This window comes from Carassius auratus, chromosome 19, assembly GCF_003368295.1.
Source record: "Carassius auratus strain Wakin chromosome 19, ASM336829v1, whole genome shotgun sequence".
NCBI classification, from domain to species: Eukaryota; Metazoa; Chordata; class Actinopteri; order Cypriniformes; family Cyprinidae; genus Carassius; species Carassius auratus.
Window position 1 is genome coordinate 373,694 of NC_039261.1, and position 16,774 is coordinate 390,467.

The following is a 16,774-nucleotide window of genomic DNA, read 5'->3' on the forward strand; positions in this document are numbered from 1 at the left end:
ATAGGATTCCTTTTGGTGGGCTGGCATGGAAAAGTAGGCCTGTTGGGGTTCCCCGGTCAGCAACGGTGCCAGTATCCGCGCCCATTTTTCACGGGGCCAGTCCTCTCGTGCGGTGATGGATTCAAACATGCCCAGATAATGCTCTATGTCGTCGTGGGCGGTTATCTTCGGCAGGAGCTGGGTGGCTTGAGTGCGCGGGTCCGACTTCACGCTCCATTTCGCCTTGGTGAGCGGCCATGTGCTCGACGATCTGCTGCTGGCGAAGGCTTATTTCCGTCAGGTGCTTGAGAAGCTCTTCCATAGCTGGGGAGAGAGTCACCGCCTGACGAGGAAGCAGAGGGGGAAAAAAAACTTGGTGAGTCGGTAATTCTTCAGTAAGCTGCCCACATTCTCCACCAGTGTAACGGGCTGAAGAATCACACGACAGGGTTTAGTGCAAAGTGAAGCCCCGGAGGGTGTATTTATTGAACGGTGCTCTGTGTAGTGCTGAATCCTGTAGTGTCCAGTGCTCGTCCTCTGTGCCACGTGATCCTGTTTGCCGGCCGGCTGAGTGCAAGGGAACTTGGTGTCCAGCCGCAGCGTTTATAGTCCTCTCCTCATCCGCTTCAGCTGGGACCGATCAGCCCGCTGTGATTGCGTGCAGGTGAATCTCCCTCGTTGCCAGGGCGACGCTGATAGGTGCCCAGGACACGGCTCACAATATCTAAAATACGGGCCATGCTCTCAATAGCCATGTTTCCACTGTCAAGCCTAAACCGGGCGTGCTAGTGTGTGCCAGGGCCAGTCGCGTTTCCACTGTCACTTCCAGGGCTTGATCGTGCCACGCCATGGCTTCCTCAGGGCCAACGGCCAGGGTTTTTTGGTCCGACGAAAACCTTGGGCCAAAGCGGGCCAGCTGGGGCTAGAGGAGGGGGTATGAACAAAAGCGGATTTTTCATTAAAGAAAGATAACAGCTTGAACACCAGTATTAAAGACTTTTTAAAATAATTTGAGATCAAAACTCACTCTTAGTCAGCAGCGAGTGTTTAAAATAACTTGATCCGATGAATATTGTGGAATAAGTTTTATCTGGTTTCCCAGTAACACCTCTTTTGGCTTGATTGACCAATAACAAGGCATATAGTTTCAGCGGGAAAGTGTTTCTTTGTCTCAATGACAACTGATTTGCAAATTGCATGATGAACTGGTTATCTGGTAACCCAAACTATGGTACAAATAGTATGATGCATTTTAGGCTCACATAGTAGAGATATTTAGCTAAGGCAAACCAAGAGGTTTAATTAGATACCAAGAAAGATATGCAAGGAAGATAGAAACATAAAGATACATTCTAATACCTAGAATATCAAAATCAACTGCGGGCGGCAGATTCTTTTCCTATTTAGCACCTAAACTCTGGAATAACCTACCTAAAATTGTTAGGGAGACAGACACATTCTTGCAGTTTAAATCTAGTTTAAAGACCCATCTCTTTAACCTGGTTTATACATAACACACTAATATGCTTTTAATATCCAAATCCATTAAAGGATTTGTAGGCTGTATTAATTAGGTAAACCGGAACCGGGAACACTTCCCATACCACCCAATGTACTTGCTACATCATTGGAAGATTTGCATCTACGCTAATATTAGTCTGTTTCTCTCTTATTGCAAGGTCATCGTAGCCACCAGATCCAGTCTGTATCCAGATCAGAGGGTCACTGTAATCACCCGGATCCAGTACGTATCCAGACCAGATGGTGGATCAGCACCTAGAAAGGACCTCTACAGCCCTGAAAGACAGTGGAGACCAGGACAACTAGAGCCCGAGATACAGGTCCCCTGTAAAGACCTTGTCTTAGAGGACCACCAGGACAAGACCACAGGAAACAGATGATTCTTCTGCACAATCTGACTTTGCTGCAGCCTAGAATTGAACTGCTGGTTTCGTCTGGTCAGAGGAGAACTGGCCCCCCAACTGAGCCTGGTTTCTCCCAAGGTTTTTTTCTCCATTCTGTCACCGATGGAGTTTCGGTTCCTTGCCGCTGTCGCCTCTGGCTTGCTTAGTTGGGGTCACTTCATCTACAGCGATATCGTTGGTTGACCTGATTGCAAATGATTGCAAAGACACTATTTAAACTGAACTGAGATGATGACATCACTGAATTCAGTGATGAACTGCCTTTAATTGTCATTTTGCATTATTGACACATTCAATCACACACACACACGTTTTCCTAATTAATGTTGTTCAGTTGTTTTGACGCAATCTTTTTTTGTTTAAAGCGCTATATAAATAAAGGTGACATGACTTGACTTAACAGTGTTCTAAAGTGTTACTAATTATTTAACATGATATTTTTCTAAATGTCGGAGCAGCTCTGGTCTTGGAGGGCCACTGTCTCGTAGGGTTTAGCTCTAGCCCTAATAAAACTCCGCTTTTAGCTTTCTAATTATCCTAGTAATTTGGATGCAGTATTATTTGTAAAGGTTTTTATCCCACTTTGTATTCTCACTAACTCTGAGTTTCTGTATGAGACTGACCCCTAGTGTATATTTCAGTATGTGAGTTTTCAGATTTACAGACACACTTGTTTTGCACACGTCTCTAAAACACAGAACCAGGAAACTCAGTTAAAAGAAACTGAAACTGTTCTGCTGTTGAGCTGTTGTTTGTGTGTCTGTATTGCTGTAGACAGTGAAATGGCTGAAGCCAGTGTTTTTTCAGTCGAGCAGTTCAGCTGTCCAGTGTGTCTGGATCTCCTGAAGGATCCTGTGGCCATTCCCTGTGGACACAGTTACTGTATGAGCTGCATTACAGACTGCTGGGATCAAGAGGATCAGAAGAGAGTCTACAGCTGTCCTCAGTGCAGACAGACCTTCAGTCCAAGACCTGCTCTAGGTAAAAACACCATGCTGGCTGAAGTGGTGGAGAAACTGAAGAAGACCAAACTAAAAGCTGCTGTTCCTGCTGGATCTGGAGACGTGGAGTGTGACATCTGTACTGGAAGAAAACAGAAAGCTGTCAAGTCCTGTCTGGTGTGTCTGGAGTCTTACTGTAAAACTCACTTTGAGCGTCATGAAGAGTTTCGTTCTGGAAAGAGACACAAAGTGACTGATGCCACTGGACGACTGCAGCAGATGATCTGCCAGAAACATGAGAAGCTTCTGGAGGTTTTCTGTCGTACTGACCAGCAATGTGTTTGTGTACTTTGTATGACAGATGAACATAAAAACCATGAGACTGTGTCAACTGCAGCAGAGAGGACAGAGAAAGAGGTATGAGCTGAAATCACACATTTAATGCTGACCCTTCAAGTGTTTCTCCTCACTGCAGTCTCCAGCTGATCATGAGTGCATCATGTGATCTACTCTCCCATTGAGAGTTACTACATGATTCTGTGCATTAGAGCAACTTTACTCACCTTTGACACATCGCTCAAGATTTCTGTTATAACTGTACATGCATCATATTGTTTTTGTTCATTCCTTCACATGCAATCTTGATTGCAGAATAATTATGATAATAAACATATGCCCTCCTTCATATGTGAGGACTTCATGGAAACTAAATTCAATTAATTATCTTAAAACTCTGAGAAACACTGTAGAGAAGATATTATTAATCAAACAGGCACAATTTTACATGAGTTTGTGATAGCTTTGTGTGTGATTTGCTGTTTTGAATGTGTCCTCCAGAAACACTTGAAGGAGACACAGAGTGAAATCCAGCAGAGAATCCAGCAGAGACAGAAAGATCTTGAGCAGCTGAGAGACGCTGTGGAGTCTCATAAGGTGAGTTTGGAGAAGAAGAGAAGTTTGAGACTCAGTTTGACTCCTCTTTCAGTCCCACTGAAGCCGCTGTGAGGAAGCAGTAAGAGCTGATTGTGATGTGTGTCTAACAGCGCTCTGCACAGACAGCAGTGGAGGACAGTGAGAGGATCTTTACTGAGCTCATCCGCTCCATTGAGAGAAGCCGCTCTGAGGTGACACAGCGGATCAGAGATCAGGAAAAGACTGCAGTGAGTCGAGCTGAAGGACAAATGGAGCGACTGGAGCAAGAGATTGAAGATCTGAAGAAGAGAAACACTGAGCTGGAGCAGCTTTCACACACAGACGATCACATCCATTTCCTGCAGGTAACCCAACTGTAGAGCAGGTTATTGAGGACAGTGTGAGATAATCAGGTCTTTGAGTCGTGTGTGTTGTTATTCCTGCAGAGTCTTCAGTCTCTCTCAGCTCCTCCTGAATCTACAGAAAACATCTCTGACAGTTTCCTCTTTTCTTTTGATGGAGTGAGAGAATCTGTCCGTCAGCTGAGACTCAAACTGGAGGATTTCTGCAAAGAGGAGATGAAAAAGATATCTGGTAAAATATTAGAGATTCATCTGCTCTCTGTAACGAGACAAACATCATCTAATATCATAAAGAAAATGTGAGAAATGTCTAAGGAATAGATCCAGGTCTCATTTTCTCTCTGAGTGTTTACATCTGTTATTTTCTCAGTCAGTAACATTGTTCCCAGGAGCAGAGAGGACTTCCTACAATGTGAGTCACTAACAAACACAATCACACTCACTTTTAGTTCTGTTTGACAGAAGATACATTCATACTGATGTTTACTGTGAAATACTCCCTTTATTTTAATCTAAAGCTGTAATCAGATTACTTTATTAATAATAATTAACACTCATTTAACAAACCAACAAACAAATTAAAATATGATGCCCTACAGTTCAGCCACCAACAGCAGCATTACAACAACCAATCCTGTACATTTCTAAAAATACAGCTTGATATTTGTCTGTTCTGTCCATGTATCTACAGCTTTCTGTGCTTGTGTGTGAGGCCTATATGTGAATGTGTTTGCATTTCTGTTTATGCAAAAGAAAAAAAGAACGTATTACTGAATAGAATTAATCAATTTTTGATAAAAATCACTTTTTTCTTTCAATCTGAAGTGTTTTTACAGTTCAGCTACACAAAAAGATAAAAAGGGATTTTGCTTCACTGTTTTCACTGTTTTCACTGTTTGGCTTTCAACTTTCAAGAAAGTTTGGATAAACATGAAAGTAAGTTGAGAGAAGCAAAATCTGGACATGAAACACTCCAGATGCAAACTTTCAATGTGAGAACAGTTTTTGAAGTGAATTCATGAACATCATAACACAACTCTGATAGATCAAAACACTCTTTAAAAATAAATACATTATTTTAGATAAGATATGAATAAGATAGAAGCTTAACTTTTACAGTTCTTGATTGCAGTGTTTTGTTTCTTCATCAGATCGTCATCAGTTCACTCTGGATCCAAACACTGCACAGAAACGTCTCTGTCTGTCTGAAGGGAACAGATTGGTGACTTACACTCACACAGTTCAGCCGTATCCTGATCATCCAGACAGATTTGATGGTTATTATCAGGTGTTGTGTAGAGAGAGTGTGAGTGGACGCTGTTACTGGGAGCTTGAGTGGAGTGGGAGTGTTGTGAATATATCAGTGTCATATAAGAGCATCAGCAGGAAGGGATCTGGTAATGAGTGTGTGTTTGGAGGTAATGATCAGTCCTGGAGACTGTTCTGCTCTTCCTCTAGTTTCTCATTCTGGCACGATAACAAAGAGACTAAACTCCCTGTTTCCTCCAGCTGCAGGAGAATAGGAGTGTATGTGGATCACAGAGCAGGAACTCTGTCCTTCTACAGCGTCTCTGACTCAATGAACCTCATCCACACAGTCCAGACCACATTCACTCAGCCGCTATATCCTGGGTTTATTGTTTGGGATTCAGTCAAACTCTCTGATCTGACAACATAAATACAGACTGATTCTGTCTATATTGTTAGATTGACAAAATGTGAGCAGAGGTCTAATTACAAGCAGTATCTTCAATAACACACAGAAACAGTCTCGCCCCTTAAAACAGCTCGTTTTAGACAGAATAAGGTTTGAAAATAATAATTATCTACGTTTATTTATTTTTTAGCAAAACACTTTATTAACATTACTAACAGAAGTAAACCTTAAGGTACATACTGACAAAAGTGAAAAATCTCTCTTGACCCTTTAAAACAAAACTAGAGCTGAACTTCTGTCATTGATAGTAACATAAATCACACAATACTATAACTGAGCGAATACTTTTTCATCAGATTAATCTAATATTGATTGTAAAATTAGTCAAATTCTTTGTCTCTGGAATGGCTTTGTATTTTCATAATCTGATACAGCTGTGCTCTTATTACACACAAGAAGAGCTTTAATAAGATGGACTCAACATTGAAATACAGAAATCTGCATTTTAATAATTGTATTTTTAATCTCGATCATTCAGAGAAATGAGGTGCTTCTGAACTGAATTCAGTCAATGTGACACTGTTTTTCTGTTTGTTCTTTCTTTCAACACATTTGCAGTCATCACATCTGATTTTCTGTCATTATGATGTATGGAGTGTAGATTGATGTGAATGAAAAATAAAGGATTTTAGCATTAGACTGCAACATTAAATGAAGGCGTCTGAATATATTTCAGTGACAGATGCTGCTGAAGTAAAACCATCTCACTGTTTGATTTTATTCTACAGCAGGTTTAAAGTCTCCAGACTGGTTAAAAACAGCAGGCTGCTCAAGAAGACACTGTTCACACAACATACTAAACTTGATTGATTAATGAAAGTCTCTGTTTCACATTTAAGACATCAAATGCAAAAATAAGGAATAAAGAAAGAGTAATACAAATGTACCAACTGCTCATTCTCAAAAAGACAAATCAAATTCCTCCCAAACTGTGGGAAACACAAGAGGACGAAACTCTTTCACATTTCTGCTTCAGTATTCACGCTGTGAGTGTTTTGTGTGTTCAGACTCTTGTTTGTTGAGCTACAGAAGCCCCTGTCGCTTCAGATCCTCATAAGTCTTCTTGTTGACCACGTTTCCGCTGGAGTCTTCATATTCCTCCTGCAAGATCAAATATACAGATATTTTCTCTCTCTCTGAACTCACAAACATCCAGTCTGAAGATGTTTCAGCTTGAAATCTTCACTAATCACTAATCTCTCTCCAAAAGGATCAAATCAAGCCTCTGAAGCAGAGTTTAACAGCTGATGAATGTTGGTTGAAGCAGATGCTTCAGTTGGAGCAGAGCTGAATGTGACTTCACTCAGTGTAATGTGTTTGAGAAGAACTCACCTCTGTGTCCGGCTGCCAGCGCTCTAATGCTTTCTGTGACTTCAGCTTTGACCAGACTATACAGAGAACAGAGAAAAATACATTTAAGTTCAAGAACAGATACCATTAGGACCATTTTTTAGAGAACTTTTGGTGTTGATTATTAAGAGTCATCGATGTTCATTTTGTCAAAAAAATAAAATAAAATAGTATCTGTTTGTACCAACAAATAGCTAATACTGTCATGAGTTTGAGCAGAAGGATAGAAATGTCCAACTACAACAAAACTGTTGATTCTGTTAGCAGTTAAATAACAGCATGACTGGAGATGGAAGAATGCTGTGTGACAGTAACAGTAACTCATACTATACACTGCATGAACTGGGTGGTTTGTGTATATCTGTGATGAATTACTGTACTCACGGGACACTGCGTCCTCAATCTGGGTGACGTTGGCAAAGTGGGCAGTGTTAGGAATGCCCAAACAGCGCATGCCATGAGTGTGACGCCACTCCTGCAACACAAAAAACCGGGAACACCACAGCTGTTATAGGCTTTTCAATACACAAACCAGTTACACGTACTTGTTCTTTTACATTTCTGTTTATACTCTACTGTGTAAGACACTAGCAGGTATTTTATTTTACTATAAGAGTAGATCTCTCATTAAAGGTATCAGAAAACATCTGGAAACTGCAATAAAAGTCAGTAAAATCACTAAATAAATTGTAAACTGAGATCCTGCTTGATTGATACATCTGCTGGAGGAGGATCATTTTTCTTGCAAACTTCTGCAAAGTGTCTCTGGAAGGCTTTGGGTCCTCTGTATGTGTAATTCCCACAGATCTCACAGTTGTAATTGATGTTCAGGCCGTTCAGCTTGTACAGCCAGTATGGAATCGGCTAAAGACAAAAAAAGACAAGGTTAATGACACACTAGAAGTGTTTTAACACTAGAGCTGTGTGAGGTTTGAAATAGTGAAGAGTTAAAATACTAGAAAAGTTATGTACAAAGACCCAAGTCTTAATGATCACTACTGTTTATTATGTTTTTGGAGGGTCTGGTATTATCTGAATGTCTAATTTGAATTAAAAAAAAACAAAACAGTTTTCTGATTCAATCTCTGATGAACACTATAAATAACTACAACAGATCTAAATGCACCTTTCCGTCCCAGCCGAGCGGCAGGTTTTTGGGGTTGTATATGATCTCATTGTCTTCGTCTTCACTCTCGCTCTCGCTGGGCTGCTCTTCATCCTCTTCGTCTCGCTCCTCTCCTGTGCGCGCCTGCTTCCTCTGGACGTTCTCATGGGTCAGCTGCCTTTGCTCCTGCAGCACACAATGAAAACACACACACGCTTCAGCATCACTGCAGACTATTCACACCAGCGGCACCAAGCCAAAACCACTCGTTAAAAAAGACAATTAGTAGAGAAAACACTGAAATACATATTGAAGAGGATTTACTCAAAAATAACAAAAAGATCTGACACTAGATCTATTCCAACAATTCAATGTGGTTGAATTTTCTATTTCTAATGGAAAAAATAAACAATGTTTATGATTTATCACCTCCCATCAATGTTTAACATCTTTTGCAGGGTCTTTATTTTATAAGACATATCTAAATATGGATTAGAAAAGATTTACATACTTGCTTCCTAAGATATCACACCTATTTACAGATGCCATTGTAATGATATAATCAATGTTATTCACTTCATCTCTCAGTGGTTTGTAATGTTGTGAATGTGTATATATTCACTGTAAATATTTTACAAATATTATAGTATAATGTGAAATGAGAGGATACTAAACATAAAACTACAGCAGACAGACAGCTTAACGCGAAAATCTCCACATATTCATAAATCTGAGCTTCAAGAAAAGCAAATTTTATTTTATTTATTTATTTATTTTATTCCAAGTAATATCAATCAAACTGCAGTTGGGTTGCATTGATTAAATAATAACTTAAAAATTATAGGTGACTTACAAAATTAAAGTTCATTGAAAGTATGTGTTTTTATATAGCCTATCAAAAGATCAGACATCTGATTGATCTGGTCTCTCAGCTGATGAACAGAGACAAGTTTATTTATCAAATAGACAACAATACAACATGAAGCATTTATTACGGCCAATCAGATGTTATCATGATCATTTACATAAATTATGCAATGCTTGTGAACAAGGCAGAATTTACTAAAATATACAATCATGATAATAATAAGTAATCATATCAGGAATATCACCTTTTTTCTTGCTCATTGTTACTCATTGCGCATGGTACTGTGATGACATGTGTCTAATGGTAAGACTATATTTAATTGTACATCATTAGCCTTGTTTTAACACCTGCTAAATGTCTCCATGTAAATTAAAATATATCTTCTAAAGGTACTGTCAAAATAAATAACACAAAGTTCCCTCCTCATAAAGAGCATCTGTTTTGTGAGCTCAAAATGACTGAATCGTAAGTCAGTCGTAATGACGACATATTGCAGTAATAAAGATATACTCATAAAAACCGGCTGCATAGGCATGGGGCAGATGAGGTCTCAAACCCCCTCCCCTATTCAAAGGGGCTCCACCTTTACATGATTCACTTCCTTTACACCTCTTTCAAACCACCTCTCTTCTCTATCTAGTATTCTCTCTTCTTGGTCATGACAACTGTAGACTGCAGAAGACTGCCAGATCCTGCTCAGAAGAATTTATACATCTATGCTGCACCATGCGTCGATAAAGCGGATGTTGTGTTTCTACTATGTATAAATCCTCACACTCCTCACTACACTTAACAGCATAAACAGCATTACTTCTTTGATGTCTCTGGTGGGATATGTAACACACTGTCCGTATTTTCGTAGTTAATGGGAAAGTTTTGCTTTATTAAATTCCCAGAGAATGCTTAAAACAGAGTCCAGATGTTTTGTCTTTCTGTCTCTGTGATCTGATCAGCAAGTTTCTGTAAAGCTGAGCTCACATGCGCTTGCGGAGGAATGTAAACACTCACAAGAATGATTGAGTGAAACTCCTCCAACGAATAGAACAGCTTGTGCTTCTAGATCAGGACAGCACATCTTCTTTTACACAGTTACACATCTATACACCACCTTTCATTGAGGTAAAAGCTCTAAACAGCTGAAAGCCAGGCAGATGGAGCACACTGTCTGGAATGGCTTCATTCAGCCAGGTTTCCGTGAAAGACAGAACAGCAGAACTGAGAAATCCTTATTTGTCCACGAGAACAGAAGAAGTTTGTCCGTTTTGTTGGGTAGAGAGCAGTGATTTGCCAGATGGATGCTAGGCAATGCTAGGAAGCGTTCAAAATCCAAGCTTCCTGAGCTTGATGAGTGCGCCAGCTGTCTTCCCCCGTCTGCGCTTCCTGAAGCATTTGATCAGCACCACTGCTCCACCAACTACAACGTTCAGCAAAACATCAGAATAAATGAAAACTGATCGGAGATTTTGTGGCATGTTCTGCCGAATGTTCAGCAGTATTGAGTATGAAAAACAAAAACCAGGAAAAAATGACAAAAACAGCAAAACAACTGGAGAACAAAGCACCTCGGCTGCCATGTGCGGTGCCATCAGGACACTTAATCAATCTCCTCCCTTCTCTTAATCTTCACCCATGTATCGTCCACAAATCTGAAGCAGTGGCTTGGATTCGCCCCACTATACGTGGCCAAAGTTTTTGTTCCACTTCCTACATGTAGGGATCGGCCACTAAATGTGATACAGGGGGAGCAGTAACACCATCTACTCTGGCATGTGTTACACATCTAATCTCGTAATAATATGATTGCTCACTCTAGAGGTCTATTGGTCATGTGACTTTTGTGGATATATTTGCCAGAGTAACTTCCTGTTTTTATAACTGATAATGGTGTTTGGATAAACACCGAAAAATCTTTTTAAGCTTTTTTTAGTCCAGTGATTTTAATAAAAATATATATATTTTTGGAATGTTTTAACACCTAGATGGTTTAGTTTATCTACACAGACAGATGGAAATATACTGGAAAATATAATTCAATATATTAATACATTCCCATAAATGGGAAACTCATGCTTATGTTTTTCGGTATATTGCAATATATTCATTCATGTGGCTGCATATTGATACAAAACACAAATATATATATATATATATATATATATATATATATATATATATATATATATATATATATATATATATATATATATATATATATATATATATATATATATATATATATATATATATGTGTGTGTGTGTGTTTAAAAACACATATAGCAATGAATAAAATGTTTACATGTAATAGCTTTAATGAAACACTCAATTAATTTCTCAACAATTAATTAAATAATCAAAGAGTAAATACTTGATTTTATATAAAGCTGAACGGCGAGCGTGATTTCACCAAGTACAACATGTTCCTGGATCAACATTCAAATCAACCAATCAGAATTGAAATTGAACTTTTCATGAAATACCTGTTTTAGGTTTAAAACCATAGTTAGGTGCTTCTACACCTTTGTCAATCAGCTGTCATTTCCAACTGATTTTAGAAATAAATTATTGGTAGGGTTATGTTTAGGGGTAGGCACTGGGTTAAGTCTATATTTCTGGACAATAATGTTGATCCAGGATCATCAGAAGATGTTGATCCAGGAACATATCTTACTGTTTGCATAGATACACATTTGGTATATGAAAACATGTATGATGATTTATAAGAAAAGATACCTGAAAGATTTACTAAAACAAATATAAGAAGTTTTGTAATTTTAGATAATTAGATGCCTTGTTAAAGTCATGGCAACATGGTGGGTAAAAAAATGGGATTTGACATTTATAACATAATTGTGTGCTTTATGTACTATGAATAAATATAAATACATGTATGACAATATATATTTTCGTCATAACTGAGTACAAATAATTATACATACATGTTTCCATATGTGAATGTATGGTACATATAAGTTCCAATATATCTACACACACACAATACCATATTTTATTACATTTACATTACGGATGGCACGGTTCACAAAAAAAAAAAAAAAAAAAAAAAAAACCGAACCGTTAGGTTCACCACACACGGTTCGGCATGTGCTGGGACCAACTTAAATCTGACAATGCATTTGTAATATGGTTTGCTATAAATAACCTGTAAAACAACAAGGTTTCAGCTAATATATGTTTCTGTTGATGCATGCGCATCCTGGATTCCCAGACATAGAAAAACGTGGCCAAACCACGCACTCATGTTCTATGTGAATGCCTTTTGATGGAATATGAGCTGTCATTTATTCTGTCATACACAGATGAGACCTGAACAGCACACGTTGATATCTGTGTTTAAACTAAATTCATTCAACCTTTGTCAGTTTAGAGCCAGGGGACGAGAGCTTGCATGTGCAGTGTAAAGATTTGTGCATGCGCTCATCCGTAGTCCGATAACCCACCTCAGAACACGCGCAAAAATAAGCTTTGTCTGAATTATAGTGATTAATTAAAATGGACAAATTCTCACAAAAATTATGTCAAAATGCCAATTTTGGTAAGTACACTACAGCAGACATAGCCAGCTAAACATAGGCCTACTGTATCAGTGCACTGCATCAGTGCATTCTCTTAAAGGGACAGCACTTTTTTTTATATTAATCAAACAGCACTAACAAAGAAATCACTCACTGCTGTTGATTAAAAAGCTTTTGTAACGTTAATAAAGAACAATATTTAATTTATACAGTCAAATATGTGATGCTGTTTTACATTTGATTACTTTTTTCAATTTCTGTACCTAAAAACTAATGCTAGACCTCCCTAAATAAATAAAAAACTGAAAATCACTGTTTATTTTATTGGTATATTTACTGTATTGTATTTATTTGTGCTGTTGCTTGTAATTACAATAGATAGATATATAGTTTCTCCATAAACATAGCACAACCATAGCAACCATACCGAGACCGTGACTCTAAAACCGTGAAACAAACCAAAATATGAAAATGTTGAACCGTTCTACCTCTAATTTACATCTATGTTTTATGAACGATATTATTGAATATAAAATTGCATATATTTCAGTATATAAGTAAACATTGTCACATATTTTTCAATATATAAAAAGTAGCAAATCCTTATGTATTACTCTGTTGGAACATATTAACAAAAATATTATTCAGAAAATGTTCTATATGCAACAAATGATTTAATTTATTGTTTGTTATTATATGAGGAAATATTTTCTTTATGTAAGGGAAAAATGTTCTGTTTAATGCAGTTTCATGTAAACTGTCACACTGTTTTATTCACATCTCCGGTGTATAAAAGTGTCACTAATAGAAATAACTTAGCACTTTTGTCTTTAACCAAAGTTTATTCAGTATCTTCAGAATATATCATCTTTGAATGTGTTTAAATATTCAAAGTTTTAAAGATACTGTATAAAAACAGAGAAACTTGAAAGGATGGTCAGATGTGCAGCTGGCATCTCAGCTTTGTTGTTTTCACCAATAAAGTTTAATTTTGGCATCTGGAGCTCTTTGATTCGAGCAATTTATGCAAATAAGAGAATAGTTTTCTCCACACTAGGATCAGTTATTTGAAAGCTATTGATTGTTCTCAGCCTCGTAGAAGCTATCAATGACAGTATTAAGTGTGTTGCTGAATAAGCCAAGAGGTGAAATAGTGGCAACCAAAAAAAAAAGGCTTTGCCCTTTCCTTGATTTCTGTGAGTCACAGATGCCTCTCTGTAACAAAGAGGACAGCCATTGCATGACTGATAGCATGAGCCATTTCTTTGTTTGTGCAGAGGTTGAGATCCGTCTCTGAATCTAATCTCTCACCATGGTCCAGTCTTGCACCCCATGGTTCTGACCTGCCTCTGTCTTGGCCTTGCCTTCCAAACCAAATGTAACTATACAGGGCTTAAAAAGAAAGGTATCTTCCAGTTGTGCTTCTCTACTGCATCAGTTGTTTGTCGATTTGTGCCTGTGATTCTTTTTGTGACTTTTTTTTTTTTGTGCGGATATCATGGCGATGACTGTCCAACTTGTTTGCCTGGGAGGTATTGTGTCAGGTGTAGCAGAAATGAGTCAAATCAGACAAATCAAAGAGTCTATCAGAGCTGTGTGCATTGAAACATGAGCTGAATTCCTCAGGAAGTCATAAATCAGTTCTAGTGCCACAGGAACCAAACAAGATAACCAACCAACCAACTTGTTCACACAACAGCTTTCAACATTAACACCAATAGAACAATTATTGACAATTTTAATTCAAAGAAGAGATTGTCAAATTTATTGTTCGTGATTGGAATGCAACGCTGGACATCACATGTAAACCCAGGAGATCAAGTTAAATACTTGCATTGACTTCCCCCCCCAGCCAGTGAAACCAGACTGAAATTCCTAAGGGGGAAGGGCTTTAAACCTTTGTCTTCACAGAAAAGTCCTTTGCCAGAGAATGGCAAAGAAACCCTTTTTATACATTATATATGGACCAGAATGAACTCAAAAAAGACTTATGAATGAATCATTCCATTGCTTAACTCCATATTCATTTACGTGTAACCCAAACATTTGACTATCATGTATAATCACTTATTGTGTATGTCTTTTGATAACTATAGGATACCTAGTCATGTCTAGTATTCAAATAATCGCATTTTCTTGCTTGATATTGTCCTGACAATCATTTATTTGTAAAATATATCATAATCATGTTATAGGAATCATGTCCAAAATTAGACCCTGTGAGGCAAGAACCACATGCTTGGTAAGATAAACAAATGATTTATGATACCCAAGACTCAAGAACATATCTGATTGGTCAAGGCAACATTTGAGGGGTGGCCAACAGGAAGTTTTAAATACTTTGGACACGATGTAATTTTTTTTTTTTAGTCATGCCTTGCTTTTAGTCTGCTTTTTAGTTCTAGTCTAGCTGCTGCTATTAGCCATGTCGGCTTTTAGTCTGCTTTTAGTTCCAGCCTTGCTCGTGCTATCAGTCATGCCTGCTCTTAGCTTGTAGCTTTGCTACCTAGCTTTAGCTTGTAGCATCTAGCCATGTGGTTAGTCATCATGGTTCTTTGAGCGCGGTTCCAGCGTGCCTGCCTGCTGCTACTTATGCCACAATGAGAAGGAACACAACCTAGTCTCGTCAAACTTTATTTCTTTTCTTTTCCGTTTGAGAGTTTCGTGTTCTGAGTTAAGTTTTGTAACATCCATTCAACTTCAACCAGCGAACACGACTCTGCACTTTCAGCCAACGCCCAACAACCACGGGCTTCCCAAGACGTCACTTCAGAGACTGAACTTCCAGCCAATCAACGACCTCGGGATAGCCCTTTCACCGAGGCTCCTTCTTCACAGGAGATGCAAGTAACTTTACCTCCAGACTGTGACCTTTACTGGTGTATCTAATATAATTTTAACCTCATTGAGGAACTCAATGCGAGCGCTAATTACGTGATTGATGGTTGTTCATGTCTATGCAATTTAACGTATTGCTGTTAACTTGGGATTCCATATTTCCATTCTCTTAAACTCATCTTTCCCTAACTTTCGACCTTCCTGCAACTTGTGTGAATGTGTGTGTACGTGCGTTTATGTGTTAGATTAGTTTATATGTCTTAGATTTATCTAATAAAGCCTTATTCATATTGAAAGGAGAAGTATCTTGTGTTTTGTGCTTACAAGTTAATGTCTTAAACTGCCGATCTTGTTACTGTGCTAATTGATAGTGTTTTCACTATAGTTTGGATATTAGTATCCAGCGCAGATTTGATGTTAAACGGCTCGTTCACTGAACCGCAGGCGCGTCTCCGTGAACAGCCGTGAAACAGTGATTCTGTTCAAATTCCCTTTAAAATCTTAAATGATTCCCTTTGAGCTAAATTGACCTGTTTCCCTTACATTTATTATGGTGGAGAATGATTGCGGGCAGTTTAATCTAAATTGTGAGCATAAACCAAGTTATTTAATCTTTGATTTTGCTAAAGGAATGAAAGATGAGAAGCTTGCGAGACGTGTGTGTTTGAGAGTGTGACGTAAGCAGCGCGCGCCCTCCCGCTTGAATGAAAGGAGCTAGAGGAGACTTTAACTCGAGTCCGTCTCCCCTTTGTTAACAGCAGTAAGTGAACTTAAAAGTAAACATCTGAGATCGTACAATAAGGTAGAAATTGAGCGTGTTCCTCATTTGTGTAATGCCTTGTTTTATAGCTGATTTGATTTCACTGCGTGTTCCAGTGTCTCAAACGCTATCTCAGTCACTGTTTGCTGAACGGAGCTAAACTGTTAGTGTTTCAAAAGGGATATAAATCGGTGAATAAAGAATAGTTTTGAGCGGGTTCCTCAATCTATTTATCAAAGTCCCCATATTCATATTTCATATAGTTTGATTGCCAGTGCGTGTTCCACTGCCGAATCAAATTTGATATTCGACTCCCCTACGTTAACGTTAAACATTAGAGAACAATGTTTGTCCATTTGTATCCGTTCACAAAGTGAATGCAATCTCGCGTAACACTGCGTGTGTCCGAGAGTAATTTGAATGGGAGTGTTTTAAAAGCTTGATCAAGTAAATTTTAACTGTGTACCAACAGCGAAGGAAAACTTTT

General features: G+C 38.3%; 1 protein-coding gene and 1 long non-coding RNA gene across 2 annotated transcripts; one reads left to right on the forward strand and one right to left on the reverse strand.

The window, feature by feature from the left end:
- Positions 1 to 2,611: 2,611 nt before the first annotated feature.
- Positions 2,612 to 6,025, forward strand: LOC113119082 (tripartite motif-containing protein 16-like). The gene is made up of 6 exons (XM_026288274.1): positions 2,612 to 3,262; positions 3,683 to 3,778; positions 3,889 to 4,122; positions 4,204 to 4,351; positions 4,490 to 4,531; positions 5,271 to 6,025. Exons 1-6 carry the CDS (start codon positions 2,687 to 2,689, stop codon positions 5,795 to 5,797), a joined length of 1,623 nt encoding a protein of 540 aa, XP_026144059.1. The 5' UTR covers positions 2,612 to 2,686; the 3' UTR covers positions 5,798 to 6,025.
- On the reverse strand, positions 5,936 to 7,680 carry LOC113119083 (uncharacterized). The gene is made up of 3 exons (XR_003294414.1): positions 7,571 to 7,680; positions 7,169 to 7,224; positions 5,936 to 6,937 (listed from the first exon to the last, which is right to left on the reverse strand). It is a non-coding gene; the product is annotated as an uncharacterized LOC113119083 (long non-coding RNA).
- Positions 7,681 to 16,774: the final 9,094 nt, after the last annotated feature.